The sequence below is a fragment of the Chlorocebus sabaeus genome, chromosome 10, assembly GCF_047675955.1.
Source record: "Chlorocebus sabaeus isolate Y175 chromosome 10, mChlSab1.0.hap1, whole genome shotgun sequence".
NCBI lineage: Eukaryota > Metazoa > Chordata > Mammalia > Primates > Cercopithecidae > Chlorocebus > Chlorocebus sabaeus.
In genome coordinates, this window is record NC_132913.1 from 10,129,150 (window position 1) to 10,141,457 (window position 12,308).

Consider the following 12,308-nt stretch of genomic DNA (forward strand, 5'->3'; position numbering starts at 1 on the left):
CAAGTAGTCATTCTAAACATAGTTGCTGTCATGTTTGAAGCAGAATGCTGCTCTGAAGGACTGTGATTTAGAATCTGAGAACTAAAATTGGGTCTACATTTCATACTCTTATTGGGACCATGCAAATATTGGCCCTATAGAAGCTGAGGCAGTGACTTAAAAAGAGAACCTGCTTTGTCGGGATCTTTAGTAATACTTCACCATCTGACCAGAGCCTTTAGAAGTCTGTGTGGTGGCTTTAGTGACCCCCTCACATGGGCTGGGAGTGACCCATGGCCCCACTCAAAGTAGTTGCCCTACAGGCCAGAATTTTGATGAAAGAGCCAGTGTCTGGACCAGCAAGGGGCACACATGCTCTGTCTAAGGATTAACTCTTTGGGATCACTAACAATACAAACCAGTAAGCTTTTGTCCTGAAGGCTGCTGGCACCGAGATCTGAAAATGAAATGACAGTATGACAAGTATGCTGTTTTCCCTTTAATGGGACCTTGTTACTAGGAAGATATCAAAACATAATTGCTTTTACATTTAGTTTTTTAAATGATCAAGAGTCTCCCACACTTCTTCCTTATCACTCTAGATTTCCAGTTCCTCATATCCTTTAAATACTTTGGAACATAAGAAATGTGTATTTTCCTCTTGGTGAAACCAAGTATTTTCTGTAGCTGTCTTATCTTGCTGTTTAGATTGCCCTTATGTTTGCTGCCCCAAATGTCTCTCTGCACTATATTTAGGTAGATGGCAATGTGATATTTTGTCTCCAGATTTGGTCTGTATTGTCATGGCTTCAACAGGCTGTTACAATTAAAAAATTGAGACCAGAGACTAATGAAAATATGCTTGACTTTCCCCAGGTGTGACTGAGGTTTAGCCTTTTTTTTTTTTTTCCTTAATACTACCATGTATGTCTAAAGAATATGGTGGTACAGTGGTGACAGTAAAATCATAAAATTATCTTTCCTAGTGGAGAAACTTTTATGCAAAACTTGAATTTTCTGTAAACTGTTGCCTCTGTCTAGAAGAGATAGTTACACAACATTAATTGGGAAGTCTTTTCTTCCATAACATACAGTTCATACGTCTTTTAGTTATTGCATTCTTAGGGTGGCACATTCTTTAGATAGTAAGTCAAAAGGTATAACTCATATTAAGCATTTTATTATTATTTGTGCTACTAATCTAAGTAAAAACTTGTTAATGCTGTTAGTATCATTCATCAGAGCTGAAACTGGCTAAGTCAAATCTCCATGGGTCCTCAAGTCATTAAAAATTTTGTTTTTCAAGGTCATTATCCCTTCTTAATTGGCCTCATCTTAGTTTTTGTTTATAGTTACAGATCAGTGGAAGAAACGAGATTTATTTTCAATATTCGGTAGTTCATGTGTGGTCTAAATATTTTCTTGTTATCAGATTCTTCTATAGGGAGTTATTTATGTAGTTTCTTTCATGGAAAAATACATTTTTTTAAACTTGCCATCATTCAGTGCATAGATAGCCAGATGGCCTCAGCCAACTCGAGCTTACGGAAGAAATAGTTTTTCTTGCAACTAAAACTGTCCGGCAGTGGGAAAAACTGCCTCATGTTATCATGTCACTAGAAATATTCAAATAGGCTACATATTTTCTAAAGGAAAATGATAAAAGAAATGGATTATTGCACTAAATAGAATTAAGTAGGTTACCTCATTTAAGGAGACTATAGAAAGGTAGACAGATCTGTTGTATATAATCTCAGCTATTTTTTCTGAGCATTGCTCTTAAATTGTTGATTTTCTGCAACCTGCCATTCCTTTGAGTTATCTTGACCAAACAGTGTTAGCCTTTTATTCTGTAGGGGAAAAGCTATTACCAATTATTTGTTTTCAGTCAAATTTATTTATTTATTTATTTGGAGACTGAGTCTCACTCTGTCACCCAGGCTGGAGTGCAGTGGCATGATCACTGCTCACTGCAACTTCTGCCTTCTGAATTCAAGCGATTCTCATGTCTCAGCCTCTTGAGTAGCTGGGACTACAGGCATACACCACCACAGCAGGCTAATTTTTGTATTTTTAGTAGACAGAGTCTCGAACTCCTGACCCCAGGTTATCCACCCACCTCTGCTTCCCAATGTGCTGGAATTAAAGGCATGAGCCACCACACCTGGCCTGTTTTAAGTCTAATTTTAACTGTCAAAATGAACTTTTTTTAGTTCAAAATTTCTATACTTGGATCATGATGATAGTAAGAAACTATTCTAAAATGTTAAATCTGATAATTGTTTAAAAATATCACTAGCGGCTGGACATGGTGACTGATGCCTGTAATCGCAGCACTTTGGGAGGCCAGTGTGGGAGGACTGCTTCAGCCCAGGAGTTTGAAAGTAGCCTGGGCAACATAGTGAGATCCTGTCTCTACAAAGAATAAAAAATCAGCCGGACATGGTGCCACACACCTGGGAGGCTGAGGTGGGAGGATCACTTGAGCCCAGGACATGGAGGCTTCAGTGAGCTGCACTCTAGCCTGGACAACAGAATGAGACCCTGTCATATTTATTTATTTATAAATAATAAATACATATATAAAATATATATGTATATATCTCTCACCAGTGAGGAAGTCATTTTTTTTTTTTAATCAACCCAGTAGTAGTAGAGATGCTGTAGATAATAGGTTAAACTTTTGTAAAACATTCTGTTAGACATCATTTCTGTGTGAAAGAGTAAACTGCCTATATAAATATGTGAAGTACATATTTATATTTTACCTAATGTGATTTTAGGGTAAATGAAAAACTGAGTTGCAAGGGGCTTCAGAAATCATCTGAAGTCCATTTCCTTTAAGAGAAAAAAGTATATGGTGGTCCTTGCTCTGGTCTGCCATCTGTTCTTGGCAAACATGTCATAGAGTGGGATGACTCTGTAAATAGCATATGTGTCCCTAGCAATAGGAAGTCATTTTTAGTGGTCCTCTTGTGAGAGGATCCAGAGTATGGATAGAATCAAAGTGGGCTTAACAGGGAGACCCCGCCCCACACTCGGAGGTGGGTGTGTCTGCCCCTCCTTCCCCAAGCAGACGCCCAGCCGGAGGTGTCACCTGCATGCCTCCTGTGCCCTCACCTCCAACCCACTGTGTGTGTCTGACCCAGTGTGTGCCTCACATAGAGGCCAATGTGTCTTTAGGCCTCTGTAAGGCAGTGACTTCACATCTCCATGACTTATTTTCCTTATAAAGCAGAGCTATACCTGTGCTCAGGGAAGACTAGCATGCAGAGGCTCCCGCTGTGATGATGCCAGTGAATGCCAGTGGCAGGCAGGGCTGTTCTGTAGGTGCCCTGGCGCTGATGCCATGGACTCCACCCTGGCCTTCCCCCACATCACCATCCAGCCCAGCTTCCCACTTTCCCAGGCTTTCCCTCAATCCTTTTGAATTGCAGCAGTTGTTAGAACTCTCCTTCAGGGCCTCTGCAAGCCCAGGCACCCAGTGACATTTGCGAAGGGAAGATGAATACTTGTGTTCCCAGAAGAATTTCAGTTCTCATATTAGGTGATATGAGCAGAGAGGTTTGGTTTTTATTACCTGGTACTCTGAGCTGGCCAGCTGAGACTTAACACACTAGCCCTCTAGTGGTGCTACTCTTGTTTCAGAAGGAAACAGCTTGTGCTGTCTCTGAACACCATCCAACTGGATCACAGCCCCAGAGAATGCACTGCTCCACATTGGAGAGTTCTGGTCAGAGTAGCACGGTCTCTGAGTCCTCCTTCTGGAGTCCCTCTGGTCCTTTTTGAATTGAGGCCCCATGATTTTTATTTGGTTCTTTCTAAAATAACTGATGAGTTAACTGAAAGTGAACATCCATATTTTCTTGTGTATTGTGTTATGTCCTTCCCAGTGCATGCAGATACACACACCCCCTCATACTCCCACATACACACAGTCTCTCACATAGACACTCTTGGAATCTCATGTGATTTTAAGTAGTAAACACATTCCATGTGGGAGGGGAAAGAATAAACCAGTCTCATCAAGGACCAAATTGTAAGACAAAATTTGTTCTTTTCTCTGTATGATGAAGTGCTAATTTTGCTTTGATTAACTTTAATAGAACTTTGTCAAGGAAAGAAGAGACTAAGACACTTAGTGTGTAGTGCTTTCCTCCTCCCCTCCCCTTTGCTTTTTGTATTTCTCTCTGATTTTCCTCTTCTGATCACTGCAGTCGGTTATGGGGTTGGAGTGCCGACGGGTTAGCGAAGCACCCACCTCCCTTTTCTCAGCCTAACTCCATCCCCACCGCTCCCTCCCACAAGGCTCTCAGGCGCTCTTACTCTCCCAGGTAACAAGCTACCTGTCAAACTTGTCTGAGGTGTCACAATATTATTGCATTTCCAAGGTCGTCTCAGGTCTTTGGGAAAGCCTCTAAGCTGCCTCCAGTGTGGTCCCTTTCTTGGTGTCACATAGCAGGAGTAGAGCCTTGGTGAGAAGTGTGAGCAGCTGTGTGATCTTTGCCAAATCTCACAAGTACGGTTCCTGCTGTGTCACAGGGACAGATGACCCTTTATAACCTGATCAGATTCATCACCGCCCACTGTTGTGGGCCTTTCTGTGCAGTGCAGTGCTCAGCCCCCAGAAAGAGCTCAGGAAATGCTGTGAGGTCAGCGTGGGCAATAGTGGGAGCAGTTTCCTTAGCATGTGTCTAAAGTGCAGAAGGCATTCCCCTGAGAAGCCAGGAGACCTACTCTTTCCCAAACCACACCTCTCACTCTCAGCCATGCTATTGACTATATACAACTGATTTATTTCCTAATATACTGTCATATGAGGGTAGTCTGAGCACACACATCCAGAAAGGAATCCCCACGAGGCAGGATAACTGTTTTAGCTCACTAAGGATGCCCTGCCTCTAAGAAGGAGAACTGTCAGTCACCTCATGCACCCCCACAGTTGATGCCGAGTGCAGCATCATAGACACTGGTTATGCAACAGTTATTTATGAGTCTGGAAGACGGGTGGACTTCCTTCAGATGCTGACAGATGGTAAATCTGTGGTACAAAGAAGGGTCCACATAGTACTGCAGATGTCTATTTCAGGGTCTCTTGGGGATGCTTTTTATACGGTCCGAAGATCAGAGAATCTCTTCCCTAGAAACCTGTTAGAGCACCGGGCAGTCCAGCCGTCATTGTGCTTTGTGAGATGAGTTTCTACCCTCTATGATAGAGGGTGTGATAGGAAAAGGGTTAAAAAAACAAAAAACAAACAAAAAAAACGGTCTGTTACTTTTGAAATGCTTCATAGATAGCTTTTGCATAGATTTGTATTCTGCTTTTGTGGAATACAAATAATCTACATAGTGAAGCCAAAAACAGTAAATGAAATATTTTAACAACACCTTCCTTTTGAAGCTCTTATACCTCTAAAAGTCATTTCTAAAGTGTACAGAGAACCCTGCAATGAATGTTTCTAGATTCACAAGGTTAGGGCAAGCAGACGAGGAGACAGCTACTGTCTTTAATGTTAACAAAGCAGGTCACTCCTTTTTCTTTTTTTTTAAGGTTAGCTGTGCCTCCAAGTGTAAGATCAGTTTGTTGACTATCTCCCAGTATGTTGACCCGTATGCCCTCATGGGCACTCAGCTTCACTGCCAGCCACACATCAGGATTATCCCTCCAGAGCACATCCCATTCCTAGGATCATCTTTCACATATGTACACAATAATACGTGTTGACCTAACTCATTAAGAGAGAATGCTTACTAAATGCTTACAACTTCTGTTGCCCATTGGAGGCAGGGATAGTTGACTAGAGACTTTTACATTTAGAAAACCTATCAGTTACATAAAACTAAGAGGGAATCTATATGCCTGTTTCTTTGCTTGTGCCGAAATCCTATTGATTCCATAACAAAGAATGACTATGCTTAATCTATACATTGTACCCTTTTCCTACAAAATGACAAAGAAGGCAGACTTCTCTCTCCAGTTTCTCTCTCTTGGAGACCTGACCCCATGCCCTCCTCCCTCCCCACGACATGAATCCTTCAGCGGGCATGCCCAGGCCGCATTCAGCTTCCATGTTGGGTGGCATGGCCTGACGTAAGCCTAACCTTAGGTCAGTGACTATTGACTGATTAAGGAATTCTCCCTAATCTAAAAAACCCTAAGAGAGCCCTTCTGGAGTCTAACCAGAGTATTTACAGGTGATCAGGGCCTGACCTCTAACCCAAGAATTATGTCCTGGGGTTGTCTCAGGGCTGAAACAAGACAGGCTGTGGGGCAGATGGCAGGCTGAGGTTTCCCCAGTTCTCTTCTCAGTCCACTTCTGAGGCCGTCCTGCAGCTCCCTCATATACTGCTTGTGAGGACATAATATCTACCCTCCTTGATAATGGCTTTCATGGGAAATTCCTTTTTCCTTTAAGTGAGAACTTAACAGATACTGATTTGGAAAACTACAAATCAAGCCAAAGCATAAAAATAGCAAAGAAAGTAGCATGGTCCATTTTCTCCTAGAGCCGAGCAGTTATGCCTGTCACCTGCAGCTCACTGTTTTAGCTTCATACCAAGGAGATACTTCAAACCTCAGGCTAGTGCGTCTAAAAGAAGACACCTTCAATTGTTCTTGGTTCTGCAAATGGTGCTTCTAAATTGGGAGTTTGAGTTGGTTTATTAATTCAAAGTGAGAAGGAGGAAATTACCTGGCAGAATCCTTTATTTTCTTATTCTAAAAAGAGGCTATTGTAATAGTGAAGTGATGTGATCTGAAATGAAATATTTTTAGGAAAGTTCAGGTTAAGAATAATGAGATGAATTATCTGAAAGCTGACATTATCTGAAGCGACATATGGAAAATAATATTGTGACATCCCTTAAAAAACTTGAACGTTCCGCCAGACTTCCTCTTGTCCATCCCATCGTTCTTTCAGTTTTTTGGATTTTTTTCTTTTGCATGGGCTATGCTGTTATTTTTGGTTGTTGTGATTAAAAGTATTTTAAGGCATTTTTTTTTTTTACATCTTGTATATATATTTTTTGTTTGAGTCATAATACTCAGTCTTTATATATAAAAAATAGTGTACTGGCCAGATGTATAAATGCCTTGTCTGTACATGAGCTAGTATTGTGGTGTCCTCAGAAGGAGGAAGGGAGCCTCTGGCCCCTCGGTCATGCCTTCCTCACGTCTAAGGAGTGTTGCCTCTTTGACAGACAGTCTTGTGAACATAGAAGAGGTTGAGATCTTAAATTCTGTTCAGATTTTTTATTCTACCTCCTATCAGTTGAGACATGGAATTTCAACAGCATACCTGTTCAAGGTTCACATTTCTTTTTGTTTGATGCTCAAGTCAATCTTCGAGTTGAAATTTTTTTGTTGTTGTTGTTTGGTTGGTTTTTTTGTGAACGCTCCAAATACAATTGGGTTATGTATTTTCTTTCATTCATCAGGAAAAGTGGGTTTTATCTGGGCCATATTTGCAATTCTAGACAAATAGCTCCCATCTTTGAGATTGTGGTCAGCTCTTGGGCTCTAGAACTTACCAGCACCAGCCCTAGAAAACACTTGGATCATTGCAACATCAAGCCAGTAGAGATCTGGCCACTCCAAGTGAGAGCTCTCCAAATCTTACCTTGCTCATCTGCCCAAACCTTTTTTTTTTTTCTTTTTTAGGGCAGAGTACTTAAGGAAGAGTACTTAGTAAATATTCATCATTTTTACATTACAGGAAACTCACTTTGGGGGAATGTATAGGATTGGTCGTGTAGGAAGGATACTTAGTTTCTTCAGTTACTACTCTCTTGAAGAACAGGAAGATTGCTTTTCTTTAGTTCTTAAACAATGTTTCATGCTTACTTATATACAGCCAAGGATTCTTTGCATGTCCCTAGCAATCCTCAGTATAGCTCAGGACTATTTTAAAAATTAAATTAGATGAATTCATCTGATCTTTTCTTGAAACGAGTGACATTGAAACTAAGGATTTTTTTTTTAACTTGCCCTTGGTTGACTGTTGCTTCATGTTTTGCTTGCTTTATGCTGATATATCCATCCCATGCTTTTAAAACTTTTCTATTCTCAGGATGGTTTTTATTCTCAGGATTCTCCCTGTTTCAGTGCACTTTCCAGACATCTAAAAGGCACTTGTTGACAAACTACAGTGCACCAAAAAGGATTGTTTGGCTTTTTTGCTTCATTTCATGTTTTGCTATGCCCAATGTCTATAAAGACAGCGGTCAATAACACTTTTCCATGAACAACAAATATTTCTTGCTTTTATGAGGATTCTTAGATGTCTATCCAGGAATGTGACTTTTTATAAAATCTGCTTTGGTTTAAAACTCCAAATAGAAGCATGTGGAAGAGTCAGGCTCCTGGGTGAGATGATGTGTGAGTTAGACTTTCTGGGCCCGTTTGTAGGGTGGATCTGACTTTGAGTCTAGGATTGTTTTGTTTTTTTTGTTTTTGTTTTTGTTTTTTTAATAGGGTTTTATTTGTTTTCTGGATTGGATACCTGGGAGTATAACCTTGTCTTGTGAGGTTATTTACTTTGCTCCTTTGAAATTTGCTTGTAGTACTAGCTTTATTTCCAACTGCCCATTCCTCTTAAGTTTGTACATTTGGGACCAGTAACAACCAAACTCCTTTTTTCCATCTTCAAAATAAGAAAGTTATTTTTCCACTTTCATTATCTCGTGCCTTCAGTCACCAGTGTCACTCTTTGAGTTGCTACATTCTCGTGGTTACTGTTGTTTCCCACTGATTTTTACTGAGTGCTGATGTAATGTGTTTGGCAGTTTTAACAAGGAAGATGTGTAATTGTCTGGTGGTGGTACTCTTAACAAAAGATGCCTCCTTTTCATTCCAAATCACCCGATAAACAAAACTATAAATATGTCTTATTCTTTAAATTATGGGAAGTAACTTATGCCCACATCTCAGTTCTATGTATATGCCTCAGTTTAAGAAATAAATTATTTTTTATCTTTAGCATGCTGGACTATGATACAGAGAACCTGAACTCTGAAGAAATCTATAGTTCTCTACGTGGAGTTACAGAAGCCATTGAAAAGTTTAGTTTTCGAAGCCAAGAAGATCTGAATGAGCCCATTAAACGAGATGGCAAAAAGGAATGTGATATTGTAAGTATGCCTAGGCTAAAAGAGAACTCTGTATCAGTTAAATGACAGATAATGAGACTTCTGAACACTGAACATCATGATTACTGAGCTTCATCATTATTTTTTTCCTGTAGTTAAAATAATGTTTTCCTTTTAGTTTTAGCTGGCATGTAATAATTGTACACATTTATGAGCTACAAAGTGATATTTTGATACATGTGTAGAATGTATAATAATCAAGGTAATTAGTACATCCATCACCTCATTTATCATTTCTTTATGTTGGGAACATTGAAAAATTCTCTCTTCTAGTGTGTTGGAAGTACACAATAAACTGTTGTTAACTGTATTTACCCTATAATACTATACAGCAGCAGTCCCCAAACTTTTTGGCACCAGAAACTGGTTTTGTGGAAGATAATTTTTCCACAGACTGGGCCACATGGTGGGAGGATGGTTTGGGGATGATTCAAGCACATTACATTTATTGTGTACTTTATTTCTGTTATTACTATATTGTAATATATAATGAAATAATTATACAACTCATTATGATATAGAATCAGTGGGAGCCCTGAGCTTGTTTTCCTGCAACTAGATGGCCCTATCTGGGGGTGATGGGAGACAGTGACAGATCATCAAGCATTAGACTCTCATAAGGAGCACGCAGTCTCGATCCCTTGCATGTGCAGTTCACAACAGAGTGGATGCTCCTGTGGGAATGTAATGCTGCCACTGATCTGACGGGAGGCAGAGCTCAGGCAGTCATGTGAGCGATGCGGTGGCTGTAAATAAGATGAAGCTTCACTCATTTGCCCACTGCTCACCTGCTGTGCTGCCCAGTTCCTAACAGGCCACAGACCAATACCAGTCTATGGCATGGGGGTTAGGGACTCCTGCTATAGAGGATTAGAACTTATTCCTCTTACCTAGCTGTAGTTTTGTAGCTATTAACCAGCCTCTTTTCCTCCTCCCCCACCCCCACCTTTCCCAGCGTCTAGTAACCACAGTTCTACTCTCTACTTCTATGAGCTCAACTCTTACTAGTTCCCATAAATGAGTGAGAATATATGATTTTGGTCTTAATGTACCTGACTTTTTTCACTTAACAGAATGTCCTCCAGTTCATGCATGTTGCTGTGAATGATAGGCTTTCATTTCTTTTTATGGCTGAATAGTATTCCATTGTGTATATATGTCATATTTTCTTTATGCATTCATTTGTTGAGGGACACTTAGGTTGATTCTGTATCTTGGCTGTTGTGAATAGTGCTATAACAAACATGAGGGTGTAGGCTTCTCTTTGATACACTGATTTCCTTTTCTTCGGATAAATTCCCAGTAGTGGAATTGTTGGTTGTACGTTAGTTCCATTTTTAGGTTTTTGAAAAACCACTGTTCTGTTTTCTATAATGGCTATACTAATATACATTCTCACTGATGGTATATAAGAACTTCATTTTCTCCACATCCTCACCTTTGTTATTTTTCATCTTTTTGATAATAACCATAAAATAGTAGTAAGAGGCCCAAGGTAATTAATTTTACAAAATTTCAATTTCAAAAGAGTAGCCCTCAGATATCTTTTCAAGGAATGTTAAGTGCCTTTTTTCTCAGTTTGCTTTTGTTTATTCTGGACATAGTTATGTTTCATGATGTAATAAAAATAGTGAGCCTGAACCAGACACCACTATGGCTTTCTGAGAGCTCCAGTCTCATGGGAGAGGCAGACAGATAAGCACAAGATCCTGGTGCAGTGAGTATGGCCACTGCTCAGCATCCAGGAGACCCGTGGCTAGTTGTGGTACCTAGGGAGGATGTTGTATTAGTCGGTTCTCACACTGCTATAAAGAACTACCAGAGGCCGGGTGCGGTGGCTCACACCTGTAATCCCAGCACTTTGGGAGGCTGAGGCAGGCAGATCACAAGGTCAGGAGATTGAGGCCAACATGGTGAAACCCCGTCTCTACTAAAAATACAAAAATTAGCTGGGCTTGGTGGCACACACCTGTAGTCCCAGCTACTCAGGAGGCTGAGGCAGGAGAATCACTTGAACCCGGGAGGCGGAGGTTGCAGTGAGCCGAGATCACGCCACTGCACTCCAGCCTGGCAACAGAGTGGACTCTGTCTCAAAAAAAAAGAAAACTACCAGAAACTAGGTAATTTAGAAAGAAAAGAGGTTTAATTGACTCACAGTTCCACAGGTTATACAGGAGTTGTGGCTGGGAAGGCCCCCGGAAACTTACAGTTGTGGTATAAGGGGAAGCAAGCATGTCTTCACATGGTGACAGGAGAGAGAGAGTGAAGAGAGAAGTGCTGTACAGTTTTAAACAACCAGATCTGGTGAGAACTCACTGTCACAAGAACAGCAAGGGGGAAGTCCACCCCCATGATCCAGTCACCTCCCACCAGGTCCCTCCCCCAACACTGGAAATCACAGTTTGACATGAGATATGGGTGGGGACACAGAGCCAAACCATATCATTCTACCCCTTGCCCCTCCCAGATCTCACGACCTCACATTTCAAAACACAGTCATGCCTTCCCAACAGTCCTCCAAAGTCTTAACTCATTCCCCCATTAACTCAAAAGTCCAAGTCCTAAGTCTAATCTGAGACAAAGCAAGTCCCTTCCAACTATGAACCTGTAAAATAAAAAACAAATTAGTGACTTCCAAGATACAATGGAGCTACAGGCATTAGGTAAATGCTCCCATTCCAAAAGGGAGAAATTGGCCAAAACAAAGGGACTACAGGCGCCATGCAAGTCTGAAACCCAGGAGGGCAGTCATTAAATCTTAAAGCTCCAGAATAATCTCCTTTGACTACATGTCTCACATCCAGGACACACTGATGCAAGGGGTAGGCTCCCAAGGCCTTGGGCAGCTCCACCCTTGTGGATCTGCAAGGTACAGCCCCTACAGCTGCTTTCATGGGCTGATGTTGAGAGCTGTTGGTGGATCTACCATTCTGGGATCTGGAGAACTGTGGCCCTCTTCTCACTGCTCCACTAGGCAGTGTCCCAGTGAGGACTCTGTGTGGGGGCTCCAACCCCACATTTCTCCTCTGCACTCCCCTAATAGAGGTTCTCCATGAGGGTTCTGCTCCTGCAGCAGACATTTGCCTGGACATCCAGGCATTTCCATACATTTTCTAAAATCTAGGTGGAGGCTCCCAAACCTCATTTCTTACCTTCTGCATACCCACAGGCCCAACACCACA

The 12,308-nt window shown here is 41.2% G+C and overlaps 1 protein-coding gene across 22 annotated transcripts in view; it reads left to right on the plus strand.

The window, feature by feature from the left end:
* Positions 1 to 12,308, plus strand: part of CLASP1 (cytoplasmic linker associated protein 1) — a 309,125-nt gene that overhangs the window by 261,064 nt on the left and 35,753 nt on the right. For all 22 annotated transcript variants that reach the window (XM_037988107.2, XM_073019596.1, XM_037988110.2 and 19 more), the window contains one exon: positions 8,958 to 9,108. In XM_037988107.2, the coding sequence (XP_037844035.1) occupies positions 8,958 to 9,108 (151 nt within the window). The remainder of the gene's footprint in view (positions 1 to 8,957; positions 9,109 to 12,308) is intronic.